Source organism: Indicator indicator, chromosome 2, assembly GCF_027791375.1.
Source record: "Indicator indicator isolate 239-I01 chromosome 2, UM_Iind_1.1, whole genome shotgun sequence".
Taxonomy (NCBI): Eukaryota; Metazoa; Chordata; class Aves; order Piciformes; family Indicatoridae; genus Indicator; species Indicator indicator.
The window spans coordinates 43,985,875-44,003,682 of NC_072011.1; the positions used below are offsets into that span (position 1 = coordinate 43,985,875).

Below are 17,808 nucleotides of genomic sequence, written 5' to 3' on the forward strand. Positions count from 1 at the left end.
GGTATATTCTTTAATATGAGCACAGGTCAAGGCAGAGAAAGGAAGATCTAAGATACTACTAAGAGTTAAATGAATGATCCATTAAAGAGGAAACATTTCCCTTTGCCAGTGATGTATAAAAGATAACATAGCCTGTCGTCTCTGATTAGCCACTGTTAGGGGCAATCATTGCCTTTGCAAAATGACATTGCCCAAGCTGCCCCTTTGAGACATTTGCACAAGCTATCATTCTCCCCCTCCAACTTGTTATTCACACTCTGGGAAGCTGTGTGGAACAGAGTGTTGATCCAGGATTGTGCTCATTAGGTCAGTATCAGAAACATGCATCCTGAATCCACTGAAAGAGATAAAAACCTGCTGCTATCTTCAGCAATGGCCCTGACATGGCAAATAGAAGTGAAGGTCAGATGGGAGAAACGGAAAAACACTGCTTCTCCTGCTAAATCCTCATTGCAATGGCACGGGTGTACCCAGAGTATACTACAACACTGTTTCAATTCAGTGAAACTAGAAGGCCCATCGAGCTACACCTGTCACTATCTCCCACACCCCTGGATTTTCACAGGGCCTCTGCACCCTGTTATGGTCCCCTTTACACCATCTGTAGCTTCTGCAAGTGGAAGATCACAGATGGGATGGAAATGGGAACGGAACTGGTGTTCTGGATAATGATCAGGAAAGCTGTTCATATCAATGGGGAGGGAAGAACTTCCACTTTCACTCTTTCACTATGAGGACTACAATGTTCATGAAAAAAGTCTTGACAGAGAACGCAGAAAACTTTTGTCTTTTGTTCATAGATTTCTTACTAATTGTCATGGCTGTGACCTAAAGGATATGCTTTACATGAGCGGTTTTTGTGAGGCGAGAGGCAACAAGTTCGGTGAAGGTGGAGTGGTGCCCCTCTGGTGGTGGCTCTCCTGCTCTGGCTCAGGACAAAGGGAATACAGAAAGGTCATGCCACAGTTGTGACAGCAAGGGGGGTAAGCCAAACCCTGAGACCCCATTTCAGGAACCTTCCCGATCAAGATAGTGCCCATGGCCAGAAGGGGGGACCCCAAGAGACAGAAGACTATAAAAAGGGGCAAAGCTAACCAAGAAAAGTTGGCAACCCACCATCTTCGAACCATGAGTTGGAGACTACACTGCATGATGCTGGAGCCTGGAGTGGTAACATCTCTCTCTCGTTTTTTGTTATCCTGTCCTTGGTGATGGATTCACTTTTGTTTGTCTGTCACGGATGTCAGAACCCAGCATGTCCCCATCTCCAAGCCCAGGGTTTGAGGCTCAGGTCGTACCACTAGTGAGGCAGGATTACTTCAAGTTAAGCAGCCAGTGTGCCTCATTCCTTGCATACAAACATATCTTAACATATATTAAGTGACCATCACTTTATTAGCTAAGCAGTATCACATCCCATTTAGCACATACAAAACATCTTAGAGAGCAGAGCACTGTAGAAATCTTTCTCCCTTAGGGTTTTCTACACACTCATCACAGTGAAATGCATCTGACCAATTAAAACGAAACAGCTTTAGTTAATTAACTCTAAGGGACTGAGTGGTTCCCTGATTGAAAGTCATAAAAGCTGTTTTTCATAATTTGAGTGCCACTGATTCACTCTCAGATGCTGGACAATTGACTTTATCATTCTATGCTTTATTTTCCCCTGATACAAAATGTAGGGAAATAAAATTTGTTTTCTTTGGTGAAGTGCTTTTGAGAGCTGTGAGTGAAAAGAGCTATGCATCGTCAATGAATCCTCCGAAGGTCCCAATGGGAGATTTATGGAAATGGCACTGTCCTCACTTTGCTTCTGGAAAACTGAGCCACAACTAAATAAAGTAACAAAGGACCAAAACCTCATCGAGAGGCAGCAGCAGAGACAGCATAAGAATTTGGGGTTGCCTGACACCTTGAGAGCCACTTGTTCCTCCAGATCAGGCTGGTAAGATGGCATCTTTCTGTAATTTCTGCCCACAGCATGTGATTCTCTGCCCTCCAGCTACAGGATTGCATGACTTGACTTCTTCATTGTTTGTTTTGTTTACTCTAGCCCTCTTCTTCCACAACAAATCAAGGCACCAAACCAATTCCAACACCTGACAGCTTCTGCAAACTTCTCTTTCTGGTTTCAAGAATATTCCTGTTAACTGGGCCAAATTTACTCTACAGTGTGATATGACTATACACATTATTCAGAGTATTTTTTCAGACTCCATTGGGCCCAAGATCTTAAATACTGCTGAGTTTTTGCCAAAAGCTTTGCCTCAGGAAAACCTGACACTAGCGCATTTTCTTTCATTCTATTCCTATACTCTGTCATTGTTTAGTTTTTTCTTGTCCTTTCATTCTACTTAACTCCACATATTTGTAAGTCCCAAAACTAACATGCTAGTTCTACTGTACATTACCCAGAGCTAGGAAAATAATTTCTGCTTTCTAATTGATTTATTTCAACATATTTTTGTAAATGAAGAAGGGAAATGAACAGAACCAAATTTCCTCAGATTATTTCAACATTTGAATAAATATCCTTTTAAAAAATCCTTTTTAGATTGCTGTCCAATATTCCTAATTTTGGCAAAGAGTGACTCAGTCTGGAGCAGCTAAATAAATCACCTTACTATTTATTTTCTACAACTAATTGAAATAAAAATATTGTTGGCACAAAATTTTGTCCATGTCAAGTAAACATTCGATTCTGAAAAATCTTTAATCTAGATTTCATTGTAGGACAAAGGTGAGCGAAAAATATTGCATTCACATCTACTACCTCTTGTTTTAACTTTATCTGGGTAAATAAAAATATGCTATAGTAAAGCCCTGAAATTCTGATTTCTTGTGGTAGCACACATAATGCCAGAGAGGTTTCACCTCAAGGCATCTCTTATTACTGCCTTGTTAACAGAAAGGCAGGAAAGGATGATTTTGAGGGTTTCATCACTATCATGGACAGATCATTCTTCTAAGACATAAAGAAAAGGTAGTAACACTGTTTCCCTGTACTGTTTCTCCCCATTTTAAATCCCTAAAATCTATTGCTTCTTCACTGTAAGAGCAACTCTTGCTTTACATCCTTAAAAGCTGGAGGAGTTTTAGAACTGGAAGAGCATAATGAACATTCATATCTTGCTTTTGAAATTCTCTCTATTGCTTCTTGCATTTAATATGATATAAAATATTAAGCTTTGCAAAGTTGTCAGCCATTACAGTTGCATAAAACAGATGTTAGTGAAGTAAGAAATGAGCTCTTTCTTATAGGTGAAAACTCTCTTGTTAGCAACCCCAAATCTTGAATCACAGAATAATTAGAGTCTGTATTATGGGTAGACAGCACAAACTTCCTCCCACATGGTTTCCTCTCTCAGCAGTATATTTCAGTCCCACCTACAGGAGGTGGAAAGGGAAACTTCTGACTTCTAGTCTGTCAAGTATTTCCTTCTTTGTTAAGACTAGCAAGGAGGCTACCAAGAGTGGCACTGTTTTTTATTAAATTGAAAATTTTACTAAACTCAGTTGTTGTTAGAGAATCAATACTACAGCAATTTGTAACGTGTGACATAAACAGAAAAGCAGTGAACAGACGGATGTGTGAACAGACGGACGTGTAAACTGACGGACACAATGCATATTTATCAGACCATCATCAGAAGACCAAGAAGCTATTGCATTTACCTGTAGATCAGGACTTCATCATCTGAGCAATTATACTGCAGCTGATACATTTTTACCCGAGGGGCTGACTTGCTCACCGTCCACTTGACCAAAGCTGAGGTAGTAGTCACATCTGACACCAAGACAGCCCTTTCTGGTGGGCCTTTTGTTTCCCCACGATTAGACTTGCTGGAGCTGGTGATGTCTGAAAGCCTGGATTTCGGTGGGGCTGCTCGGCCTGTGCCATTGCTGAGATGGGGGAGCTGAACAATTGAGAGCTCAATTGTTGCAGTGGACTCTCCAGCAGCATTGGCTGCTATGCATGTGAATGTCCCATAATCCTTGGAGGTGGTGATGAGGATATCTAAGGTACCATTGTCATAGACAGCTGTTCTTGAAGAGTTCCCAATGAGCCGATCATCAGGGGCCACCCAATGAATGATGGGGGTGGGATCCCCAATGGCTTTGCACTTCAGTGTGGCAGTTTGCCCTTCTAAAACCAGTAGCTTGTGAGTGTGTTGTGTAATAAGAGGAGGCTCACAAACAAATTCTTCCTCCCGTACATACCAGAAGTACCTTCCCTTTAGACCTGGAGGAGAAGCACAAGTTTCCATATCATCATCTCTGTCAAGTCGCCTTAACCACAGTAGTTCACAGTTGCAGTGCAGTGGGTTGCCCCCAAAGCTGAGAGACAAAGGTGGAGAAAATGGGGTAACAGCTAATGGAATTACTTGAGATCTGGCAAATATAGGGTCAGGGGGGAGCTTCTGAAGTCTGTTGGATGTTAGATCCAATCTGGCCAATTTCTGAAGATCTGCAAACGTCCCCTCTGTAATATAATCTATCAGGTTATGATCTAAACTGAGCTGGTGCAAGTTTATCATCTTCCTTATAGATTCCCAGGGAATGCTTCGGAGGTTATTGTAGGAAAGATCTAAGTCTTCCAATGTCAGCAAAAAATCCTCAAAGGCTTCATCAGAGATGCTGCTTAGCTGGTTGTTGTTTAAAATCAAATGCTGAAGGTTAATTAAGCCTCTCAAAATATCCTCTCCAATGTCAGGCAGCCTGTTGCTGTCCAGATGTAAAGAACGAAGGCTCTCCAAGTCAGTGAAAGAGTAAGGCTGTATGTAACTGATGGTGTTTCTGGACAAAGTAAGGTCAACAAGTCCAGACATATTGGCAAAATCCAGTCGGCTGATATTAATAATAAAGTTGCCTCCAAGACGGAGTTCAACAGTCCTTCGATCTATGTCTAGTGGTACAAACAGGAGACCCTTAGAGGGACACAAAGTCCCCAGTGACTCAGACAGGTTCTGACAGACACAATATTTGGGACAAGCGTTCACCATGACAACCGTTCCAAACACCAGGATGCTGCAGAGCAATTTTTCCATGGTAAATCAAGCTACAGTACCTGTAAGAAATGAAAAGAATTAAAGAGTTACAAGGAACATCAGTAGCAGCTTCGACATATCTGTCTTATGTTCTACCTAACATTTACCTCCAAAGAGACTTAGCAGTGGCTCTTTTCTGGAGTCACACCTAAAGTGATCAGCACTCTGAGATGGTAAAGTGTTATAGCAACATGTTTCTCCACATAATGCATTTCTTTCTTTAAAAAAAAAGAAAAAAGGAAAAAAGAAAAAACTAAAAAAACAGGTATTTGGTCATTCATGCTTATGCCTGGTAATAGATTTTGTGACAGTTAAAGTTTTACAGTTAAAGTTTTGTAATTTTTATTGGGTAGCTGGTAGAGGACAAATCCTGCCTTCAGATTGCTTGGCTTACTTAAAACCCTGAAAGATTTCTTTTGGAATACTGCCTACGTCTTCGAGGGTAGAAGCTATCTTACAGTAATTACATGCGGCTGCATAATAATGTGGAATTAGGGTAGAAAGAGCAGATTTTATGGATAAAAATAACTGAATATTTACCCTTCAGTAATGTGATTAGTAATGACCATGTAATTCTCTGGCCAGTCCTGGCACAAGCCAGTTCAGTTGCCCAGCCATAATAAAATTCATGACAGGCAGCACAGGAAGCAGAAATCACTTGCATAATCATCACCCGCACTCATCCTGTGGGAAGGATGGCATTACCTAGTTCCAAAGAGAAGAGATGAATGGGAAATTTGTGCTGCCTTAGGCCCTGGGCAAGGTTTCTGACTGTCTCATGATCTCATGCAGAAAACCTTTCTGTTGTAGTGCCTGTGAAGCTCACACCTGCATCCACAATCCTCCCTTGCATCCTGCTCATTTCTCTTTGAAGAATGAAAGAAAGGTATTTACAGGGTGACTCACAGGGTCAGTTTTGGCTGGGATAAGTTGCAGTCCTGCTTCACTTTGGGGAATATCTTCCATGGGTTTGCTAACACTCTTCCCACATGTGCAGGACATAGGTGAATTTGTTTACTTTCTGCCCCTCCCTCACCTTGACTTTATCAAGGAGGTCTGAGAAATGGACAGATTATTAATTTCTAACTCTCATTCTCCCTCTGAAGAAAGGGGTAGATTGTCAAAGATCTGTATTTTTGTAACAAATCTTCCAGGCTTTTTTTTTTTTTTCCAAGATGGTGTGCTCTAGTCACCACAAGATCCTCCCTTGTGGCAGTAGCTACAGGCACAATTCAAGTTATAGTTTCTGATGTGGCCATTTTACTTCTGTTTAACCTGCATCACTCCACCATATAACCTTGCATGACTTTTTGCACTTGTATCATGACTGATCCTGAAACACAGTGAGAGATGAGACACTGTCATGCTTCATCAATTGCCTTTGCAGCGCCTAAGCAGTGGATGGCAGACAGTTGCTTGTGCTTAAGCTGGTTCCCTTCCCATGATACATGTGATGGGACAATATACAGTCTCATAATGAATCCATTAATTAGCACTATAAGGCTGCTCAAATTTTAGCAAACATACAACAAAGGAAACTCATTTCACAAAAAAAGGTCATGTTGTAATTATTTGCACTTCTTCACACAGGTGAAATCACAGCTATGCAGATATTTTATAATAATTAAAATAAATTACAAAAGTGAATTATTAATCCCCCAGTAACACACACCAAACATAAACCAAAGCCTATCACATCAGTAAGTTTTTTAAAACTCTTTAATCAGGTCTTGCACCACCACCCTGTGAAAGGAATGAAAACAACGGCCTTGTGTTTGGGGCTCTGCTCAAAGGTGGCTGATTCCTCTCCTGGGCAATGTGGTTTGCTTTTTCCTCTACAGAATATGTGAAATGACACAGAAAGAACAAGCTGTAGAAATGTAAAATATTATGAGTGCTGAACTATCTGTAGAATGTTTTTTATGGCAAGTTTTCTGCGTGGTGTGTTGTTAGCCATTATATAATGCTTCTGTTGTTTCACAGGAGAGGTTGAAGCATCTCTGCTGAGCTCTGCAAACAAGATGAAAGCAAGATACTTTTATAAAGGATGATGTAAAAGAAGAGTAATCTTACCTTCAAAAGTAAAGAGAAGCCTACTAAATAAAATGTTTGGAGATTATCAAGTATGTAAAGCTGTGGCGTACTTAGCAAAGAGCTATAAATATCCCTTACTTTATTATCAATTGGTAGTTTACTAACAGGCAATTGGCTTTTGGAATCTTAATTATAATTGTGTTCTACAGCTTTAATTTAGTATATTACCCTACCACTTGAAATGATAAACAAAAAGCAGTTTAAAAAGGGAAGAAATAGATAGTTAATTAGTAATAATCCCTTTCACAGCTTCCCTCTCATCTACATTCCCACCCTCTGAATATCTATTCAGAAATGTGAATGCACTCTTACAAGAGCACTGTCTCCTTTAAGTGTCCCAATTCTCTAACCGCATTTTTTCCGGCTGCTGTTAAATATCACAGTGCTTTGGAGAGACAGTTGACTCTAAGTATCAGAATGAAAAGCAGTGGTTAAAAAAAAAAAAAAAAAAAAAAAAGGAGGAGGAACAGAAGTTAATTACAGAAAATAGGGACTGCAACACTGAGAGAAGAATGCAAAGCAGGAGGTCTAAATGGCAAAGTAAACCCTGGTGGGGAAACCATCTGTGGACAGCTTAAAAGCACATCATCTCCCTGTGTGTGTTTGCATGTGTGCATAAAAAGGACACAAAAGTGTAGTATTTGCTTTTACCAGCAGGAAGACAAATCAGCAACAACCATACTAGAATGGCTGCTGTCATTCCATTTATTGAATAGATTGGAAAACATTCATGTAAATATTGTTTGTCTACAGAGAATGTTTCTTGTCTTTGTGATCTTTTGCCACCATCAATATTTTAAGCTTCTGAACCTTGGGTTTCTCTACAATGTAATCTTGACACCACAAATGTTCATGACACAGCAAATGAAGTACAAACACAAATTGCTACTTTTAGGATAGTGGAGAAAAAAGAGGTGAACAAGGTTCCTTGTGGGGAACATTTGGAATTTCTATAGGGCAGATGGTTTTACTTTTCCTCTCCAAACAGACAAAATACCTGGGTCACAGAAGATGTAAGTATTCTTGAGCCTTGCACAACTATAATAATATCTTCTAAAACCTAGACTAGCATCTGTGGCGATTGCTAGTTGCCAAAGGGATGAATGTATAACAAACATTTTGATTTTAGTTCCGGTAACTTTGACATAAGACAGAAAATGTCAATTTCAGAGGCTGGTTTTGCTGACTGGTTTGCTTACCTTGTTCCTAAAATCTCACGTGACCTGAAAGACCAAGCATTTTACAGACTACTAATAGTAGCCTTGTGATAATCTCACCATTCAGATTTACATTTTAAAGATATCTATCAGACAGATAAAGTAGATTTCTCACAGCAAGTCAGTAAATCTGGCATGGTTTGTATCTCAGCTCAAGATGAAACATATCCCCTTTAGTTCTTTTACAACATGGATTGGTATGAATTAATATGTGCAAGAGTCATAAACTTTGGTGGTTTTTTACTCAAATTTTCCTCATAAAGATACAGATTCTGAGATTTGGCATCTCATTTCAGGAATATCTCAGGCATTTTTTAATTCTATATTCATTGAGCTTTGAGTATAAATTCTAACAGCCTTTGCATACCACAGTACTAAGTACAAGGTAGCTGTCAGACAAATAAGCTATAGTTGCAGCATACAGGCTGAGAGAAAAAAACACATGCACATACACACAAATAAAATAAAATAAATATACAACATGGAGAGGCAGATGGATAGTAGCTCTGATTCTGCTGCCTCCAAGTGCTCTGGGATTCAGCTTCCAAGAACTTTATGAGCGAGTTAATATGCTTTGCTTCAGCTTTGTAGGTGCTGTGAAAGAATTGGATTTTCTTTTTTGAGAGATGCCCTTTTCCTTTTTTCTTAATCTTCTCTTATCTCTATTCTCAGTGAACCTGTGCAGCTAGGAAATCTAGCCCCCTAGCTGCAAAGCTTGAAGGACTGCAGGAATGGGTGAAATTTCATGCATATTCTCTGAAGTTTAATCTACAATGTGTAAAATGGGATAGAACTATGTCAGGATAAGAATTACTCTTTAATCCCTTCCATTGCCAAAAACTGTGTAGGAAAACTTGATCTTCTGTTCTCCCTGATCCATGCAGCTACTTTATGCCTGACTCATCAAGCAGTGACAAAGGCTGTAAGGAAAGTAAGTATCTTTGCATTTAAATCTGTCCTCAGTGTTACATACACCAAAACATGGGTTGGGTGTTAATCCACTGCTTTGTGAGCATCTGTGAGATTGTTCAGGTATTTAAAGTCAATTACGGACATATGCGTTTACAGGCTCAAACTCACAATAACTAATATTACTTTTGTTTAGCTTTTGTCTTTTGTGTTTTCCTAGGCTTCTGAATTCCATGGGGATAAAACTGCTCATCATGTGTGCATATGTCCAATCCAATTTAGATTTTTGGCTAACCCTTTTTAAGAAGTAGTTTTATTGAAAAGAAATAATAACTCTAATGTGTGAAGCGCTTGCTTTCTCCAGCCACTTTGCATTTTATAAATCATAGCATATATTTACAAGCATATATTTCTTTAAGTATTTCTGGCTGTATTTACTAAGCTCCACCCATATTCATTTGACTGATACTTCTTCCCCAGTACCAGGAGAAAAGGGAACTCTGATTGTATAACTTATATATATATATATTTGTGTGTACACACACACACACACATATATATTATTGTATAGCAAATTTATTGCCATTTGTAACTTTTTTTTTTTGATACTGTAGCCACAGCAAAGCTGCAACCAAAAAAATATTTACTACCCCTGTACCCACCATCAGGTTCATTTATGCAGTTTGTTTTATCTGAGTGATGCTCTCTCCACCTTTCCAAGCAGCTGAGAGTCCATCCTATCTGCTCTGTGGTCCCAAGCCCTGGAAGCAGTTCTAGTTTGGTAATGTTTAGTAAGAGCTAAGCTAAAGAGGTGTATGCCACCAAATTAAATCGACTCATATAATAGTCTTAAGTGTAATACTGTCTCTGTTTTGGTTGCAGTCTTCAAGGGATTGGATCCAGAACAGAGGCAAGGTTAATCCACAAAAGGCAATTTTCATGAGGGTTAATTCTGTGAAGGCAGATTTAATCCATCCAACAGAGCCCCAAAGAAATAGCACAATAGTTCCTTAGGCAGTGCTACTTCATACAGGAAGATATTGATGTCTTTCAGTCTTTCACTGACAAAACTTGTGTCTATTTGTGTGCATCCTTGAGAAGTTTTTTTCTTTATTTTTCATAATTGTTTCCAGATCTTTCCATGAAACTAGTCATGTTATTTCTTTTTTAGGTGCTAACTTTTCTCAGTTCCTTTACCGTTCCCAAGACTGAAGTAATGTATTTCTCCAAAGACCAAATTATCAGTGTACCTAGACAGATGGAGATCTAGGTCATAGCATTTCATACAATTGTTAAGGTTGGCAAAGACCTCTAAGATCATGAATTCCAACTGTCTACACAACATCACCATGCCCAGTAAACCATATCCCAAAGTGCAGTGTCTACATGTTTTTTTTCTTTTAACACATCCAGAGATGGTGACTCCACCACCTCCCTGGGCAGCCTGTTCCAATGCCTGACCACTCTTTCAGTAAAGAAATTTTTCTTAATATCCAGTCTAAACCTCACCTGGCACAACCTGAGGCCATTTCCCCTTGCGGTATCACTTGTTACTAAGGAGAAGAAACTAACACCACCTTGCTACTACCTCCTCTCAGGTAGTTGTAGAGAGCAATAAGGTCTCCTTTCAGCATCATCTTCTTCACATTAAATGATCCCACTTCCCTCAGCTGCTCCTCATAATACTTGTTCTCCAAAGCTTTCACTAGCTTTGTTGCCCTTATCTGGACCCACTCCACCACCTCATTGTCTTTCTTGTAGTGAGAGGCCCAAAACTGAATTCAGTATTTGAAGTATGGCCTCACCAGTGCAGAGTATAGAGTTACAATCCCCTTACTAGTCCTGCTCACAACACTATTGTTGATACAAGCCAGTACATTGTTGGCCTTCTTGGACACCTAAGCACACTCCTGGGTCATGTTCAGTGAGCTATTGACCAACGTCACCAGGTACTTCTCCACTGGGCAGCTTTCCAGCCACTGTTCCACAACCCTGTAACATTTCATGGGGTTGTTGTGACCCAAGTACAGGACCTGGCATGTAGTTTTGTTGAATCTTATACAACTGACCTCGGCCCGTTGATCCCGCCTGCATAGGTCCCTCTTTGGAGCCTTCCGACCCTCAAGCAGATCAACAAACCCTGCCAGCTCAGTGTCACCTGCAAACTTACTGAAGGTGCACTCAACCCCTTCATCCAGATCATTGATAAAGATATTAAATAGACTGGACCAAAACTGAGCTCTGGGGAGCACTACTTGTGGACAGCCACCAATTGGACTTAATTACATTCATCACAACTCTGTGCTCAGCATCCAGACAGTTGTCTTACCGGGTGAAGAGTACACCTGTCTAAGCCAGCTTCTCTAGGAGAATACTGTGGTAGAAAGTGTCAAAGGCTTTACCAAAGTCCAGGTAGACAACATCCACAGCCTTTCCCTCATTCACTAGGTGGGCCACCTGGTCACAGAAGATCAGTCAAGCATGACCTGCCTTTCATGAACTGATGTTGCCTGGGCCTGATCCCCTGGTTGTCCTGTACATGCCATGTGAGCACATTCACTTACAACCAAAGTAATCTTGCACCCCAGGCTAGGAATGTGTTGAAACATACATTAATTTACACACTTCAAACCTCTATTCACTACAGGATTTTGGTAAGAGGAGCTCTGAACTCACAGCAGATTTTCTGCTGAAGTACAGGGCTATAACACTGATGGTGTCTTGCATAGGAGCCTCACAGATTGAATGCAGATAAATGTGCTTATTCTTCCATGTCTCCTAGTTTACTAAGGCATATAATTTTTCTATTGAAAGTAATGTTTTCTGTACATCCTAAAATCCATACGCTAATGTTCCAGCGTAGTTCACCTGTGCAATTAGCCACCTTCTCACATTTCAGATCACTTAGGCCAAAAATACTCACCTTGGACATTTCCATGAAGATTTATCATCAGTAGTACTTGAAAGACAAAAATAACCCCAAATGATACCAGATAAATTTCAGAATCAGTCAAAAATATCAGCACCTTGTTTCTCTTAGACACAAATAAACCACTAGCAAGTGCTCATTAGGTGAGCCTTCAAAATACATGGAACAAATTCTCTTCTTAGACTATACAGACATTACCTAGAAAGGGCATTTAGAGCAGTAATGGAAAACTATGTGCTAACATATATGTGTACATGAGAAGTTTCATTTTTCATGGTGGTTTTAATCCAGGAGAAACATGATGTATTTGTAGCTTCTCTGCCAAAGATACAGACCTCTGGCTACTGGATGGAATGTGTGTCTGACAACCTTAGTGATTCTAAAACACTTATCTTAGGATATGCTTAAGTCCTAGTTCCTAGGAAATGCAGCAAGAGATATCAAATCAAGAGGAAACAAGGTGTAAGCCCATTAGATCCCACCACACTTTTACTAGCACTTTGCTGAAATGATGACATCATTATAAGCTGTTTGGTTTTAAGAAATGCACAAGACTAGTCAAGCTTTTGAGATTAATTTTGTGAGAAAATAGAAGTTAGTGAACACATTCTGGTTACTTCTGAACATCTGCCTGTCTGGCACTTCCCCACAATATGTTTGAGATAGTTTCATAACTTCATAATAAATCTGAGGTGCAGAAGCCTCAGAAATATTTACTATTGATATTTACAAAGTCATGAAAGTAGAGAAGATAGACTTCATTAGCTTTATTAGACTTCTGCAAAGGAAATAATGCATTGTGGGTCCACCTCTTGCTGGGCATCATAGAATCTGCATAAAGAAGAGACATTATTCATATCCCGGCTGCTGAAAAGTCTTTAACCTAAGCTTAGCCTTTTTAGACAGGAGGTGGTCCCCTCTGCTGTTGAAGTGCCTTGAGCTGTCAGGTTCTCCACTATCTAATAAGCAGTAAACTCACTCTGCAGTCTTAATGTAATTCAGGAGTAGGTCAGTCAGGGACACACATTCTTTGGAAGCTAGTCTTTCTACTACTTTCCACAGAAAAGTGCATTGCAGGCTTCTCAAGGATGTTGATGTGGATGCAGACCTGGAAAATACTTCAGGGAATCTTGGTGCGCCATTCCAGTTCAGTTCAATAGGCCTTCAAGGGCTATGTTCCTGAGATGTTTTTAAAAGGACTGTCACTATATAGTGACACTGTTATGTGAAAATAGCTATGTTGCCATCAGAGTGAGGAGTGAAGTTTCTGCAAACTCACCATGCAAATCTGAGTGTTATTTAGTGATCTAGTTTAAAAAAAAAAAAAGCAAACAAACAAACAAAAAAAAAGCCCCACAACCAGTTTCCACTGGTACAGATGCCACCACTTAATCATAAATAATCTTTAGACTTTGTCTGATATCACGCCACTTTAATCTTGGACTGAGAGTCTTCATGCACCCACAGAAAAAGAGCAAAAGAAACATGGGCTTTAGGAAATTAGCCTAAATTTCTTGGGCTGCAGAACACAGAATTTTTTAGCCTAGAATGATGTTTACCTTCAATGTCAAGGTCATTTTCATTTGTATCTATCCTAAAGCTTATGGTTCAGAATGCTGATCATAGAAACTAAATAAATTCAGACCTGTAACATGAATCTAAGAGGCATATTAGGTTCATTCACTAAAAATCATGCTACTTTAGGCAAATGCCTACACAAAACACATAATTTCAAAACCAAAACACTACCTCTCAGAAACACTAGAAACAAATACTTTGGATGCTTCATTTAGTATCTTTGCTAAAGTGGTCACCTGGAACTTGAACAATCTCACAAATCTAAAAATACTACATAATTCTAGCCAGAACCTGTGAGTGATGCATGATAATCTTAATAATCTTAGATAGATTTTGATGACTAGTGTGGAAATAGCTGCACTTGCATTATTCTACCTTGACTTACTGGAAAGCAGGCTTTAACTGCCGCATTTGTTGAGGCAAAAACAACTGCCTAGTTACCTGCATGGCTTTTGAATATGCACAAAATGCAGACACGCAGACAGGTACTTTTAAACATACAACAATAAAAGCTGAAAAGAAAGAGACCATTTAGAAAATCCAAATGTAGGCTTTTGCTAACCAGACAGACTTAGGTAACACCACTTGATATGTGCAGTGCACCTGTGTTTACTGCAACTGCACACAGTGTCACTTTTCTTCAGATGCAAGAGTGTTTCTGAATTCTCTGAGCCAACTGATGAGAAGCTGCAGGTGGGAGGTAAGAGAAGCTTCAAAGCAGCTAAATAGTTACCTGGGGGCTCCTGGCCAGGGAAAAAAAATAATCTGTTCCCCTAGGCATTGAGGGTAGTGTTATGTCAACAAAAGGTCTATTTGATGGATTTCCTAGAGCATTCCTGTGCAGCCACATCTATGGAGGATGATGATTTCCCAATGAGAGTGACACAGGAAATGCAGAACAGCATTTTCAACTGCACTAATTATAAATGGTTTGTGCTTTTTTTTTTTTCCAACCTGACTATTTGCAGGTCCATTCAAAATTGATTGTTCATTTAATGCCCCCAACATTTATATTTGCCTCCTGTTTTAATGCTGTATGTCAGTCTCCATCAGATCTCATCTGCAAACTCTTGAGTCAGCTAAGCTGAACTCCTTTGATACTTTTAGCCATCCAGATCATATATTTGTCTGGTTCATTAAAGTAATTCTGCATTTGTCTTTAACAGCATAATAGAGAAGTTACCAGTTATTCCATCTCTTACTCATTTTGAACTCATAGGGAAGTGGCAAAGATACTAAGGAACAACCCTCTCAGATATATTACTTATGGTATGAAACACATATGTCCATCAACATACCCTCTTGCTTTATGCAAATAAAGCTGAAGGCCAGTTATTATCTGAATCCAAATTCTATTCTGCTCTGAGCCATAACAGCAAAAAAAAAAAAAAATCTTTATCCCTATCTTATTTTAATCCTTATAAAAGCCTTTATATATTCCTATTTCATTCCACATTGAAGGAAAGAGGGGATAAATAAAATTTGGATTCTATTCTTTACCTGGACTTGTGTCCTTTTTTTTCTTGCCTTTTTTTTTTTTTCTTTTATTGATTCTTCATTAAGCCCTAGAGACAAACTCAGTCCAATACTTCTTAGGAAGTATTCTTTATTTGCAATACTGCAGTTTTCCTTTCTTCTTTCCTTCAACATCCAAAGAGACACTGGTAGGGAAAAGAAGGTATACATACAAAAAATCCTTTTTTCTGATGTTTCTTATAAATTTAAATGAGTGCACAAATCATATTTGGAGACATTTTGAAACATGGGCAAACCAAACTGAATTTTCTATTAAAACAAAAAAAAAACACCCTAATTTTTGCTGAGTGTCCCAGATTAGGATTCCTAAACATGTTAACATGGGCATTCAGTAGCAGATGTCCCCTCTTAGAAGGAATACAACCCCAGTGATTTGTCATACTGGATGACTCATGCTTTGGTAAGAAACTATCAGAAGGAAATTAGCAGATGTTTGAGAAGGAAATATAAGACTCCTGCTACATCATTGCATGACACAAGTTCTCTTGTAAGCCTGGTAAAGTTTGTATTGTATTTTCTTGCTTTTCACTTAGTTTGGATAGAACTAGATTTTTCAGTCACCCTCCCTTTTCGATTTTTATGCAGGAGGATAATTTGCTGTTTCCCTGGAGGACTTAACACTCACATTATTTTTACCATGTGGACGAAGTTTCAGGCTATGTTGCATCTGGTTGTACAGTTACCTATTTTCCAACTGCTGTGTCACCAGACAGGAAAGAGAAGGGAATCATGGGCCATCCAGGATGCTTAGAATTAGCAGCTGTTCTTTTCGTATTAGATTCTTAATGCACTTTACAGAAGAGACTACTAGTACTTCATCTGGCTTAGCTCAAACTGCTGGGTGATTTTACTACTGTATTGATATGTAACCTTAGATGAGTTTTACTTTTCTTTTTTTCTCTGCAAGATAGGGTTAACTACACCTACTAACTTCTACTAATCAGTTGTTTGCAAGGTACCTGGAGATTCCATGTGCGTGTAAAGACAGTTTATGGGGAAGCCTGTTGTCATGGCACAGGAAGGGAGATTGCAAATAAGAGATATTTTTTACAGCCTTTTCCCTAGATCATTCCTAAGGCTTGCAGTCAACAAAAGGCAGAGGCAGTGGTTGTTTATGCATGGCTTAAATTACTCTAGTCCCCAGTGCCCATCTGCTATCCCAAGTTCCTGTAGCACAGAAGCACCTGAAAAGTTTTATGTACTTTCCTGGCATTTCACCTTCTTCTGCTTCAATGACTTAACCAGTTCTCAATCTCAGCTTTCACAAGAAGTTCATATATAATAGAGTACATTTCTACCTCTTCTGTCTGTGGAGGAACTTGACTACTGCAAGTAAGTACACAGAGAAGCAGCACCATGAAAACAAATGGAAGGTAAACAAAAAGTACCTCCTCTCTATTACTTTATAAGTAACAAGAGTACAAGTGTTTCATGGCATTTCAGTCATGCTAATGAATCTGAAAATTTGGATATGAAACCATACAAGGTTCTGCTATTTTTCTGTCAAACTCTGACTGATCTGCAGAGACATTGTCCCAAGAAGTCTTGTAGGTGATGCTGAGAAAGGTGAGTGGAAGGCAGGATGAGGACAGCTGCTTTTTTGTTACACTTGCTATGTTTATTTATGAGGAAACAAAAGCCTTCAATTCCCAGGGCTCTCTGTATAGCACCTTTCACTGCCACTAAGTCAGCAAAAAAGAACAAGTCTCTTAAAATTAAAATGAAGGAAAAACATGCATTAAAATAAAACATATAACCCTCAAATATTTCAAACACATATTCTGCTTCACTTCACAGTTTCTGCTTACCAACCACTCACAGAATGACAGTCTTATCAGATAAAAGTGGCCAGCTTCTATATGCTGCATTTAAATTTATGTTGCAAACAGCAGGATCCGTTACCTAAGAATTTTCTATTTGCATTCCTAATATTGTCTTCCTGCGTGTTTTATAGTTCTTCATTTCTTTATATGTTCTTTGCTTTCCAGTGTGTGCCACCACATTCTTCTATTTGTTTTAAACATTTTGGCTTTTTTACTTAACCTGCCTATGACTAAATATAATTTTTTATTTCTCTAAACACTGTTTCTCAAATACCACCTCTAAAACTGCTGTGTCATACACCCTTTGTTATGCTTTTCTCCCTTTCTGCAACCACCCACCCACACATACCCACACACACCCACACACATGCTTCCTTCCTCCCCTAATAATTTGATCACTGCAGTTCTTTGATGTGTGAGTTTTCCAGTTCAGGGCCAATTTAATTACGGTTTTCAGAAGACTGACCTCTGTGGTCCCAATTTGTTCAAGACATTTCCTTCATTGATCCAGGGACAAATCCCTGTACTATCAGTTTTAACCTGGATTCCTGATATTAGAAACAGCCATGTATTAAGTCTTAATGTCACTAATTTATTTGCGGTAGAGACAATACATACCTCACTGCCCTTAGAAGTTTAGATGCATTAACACAAAATCAAAAGGAAACCAT

General features: G+C 39.2%; 1 protein-coding gene across 1 annotated transcript in view; it reads right to left on the bottom strand.

Annotated features, from left to right (window-relative positions):
• Positions 1 to 5,051, bottom strand: part of LRFN2 (leucine rich repeat and fibronectin type III domain containing 2) — a 37,651-nt gene extending 32,600 nt beyond the window's left edge. Inside the window, exon 1 of the mRNA XM_054398643.1 lies at positions 3,679 to 5,051. Within this exon, the coding sequence (XP_054254618.1) occupies positions 3,679 to 5,051 (1,373 nt within the window). The remainder of the gene's footprint in view (positions 1 to 3,678) is intronic.
• Positions 5,052 to 17,808: the final 12,757 nt, after the last annotated feature.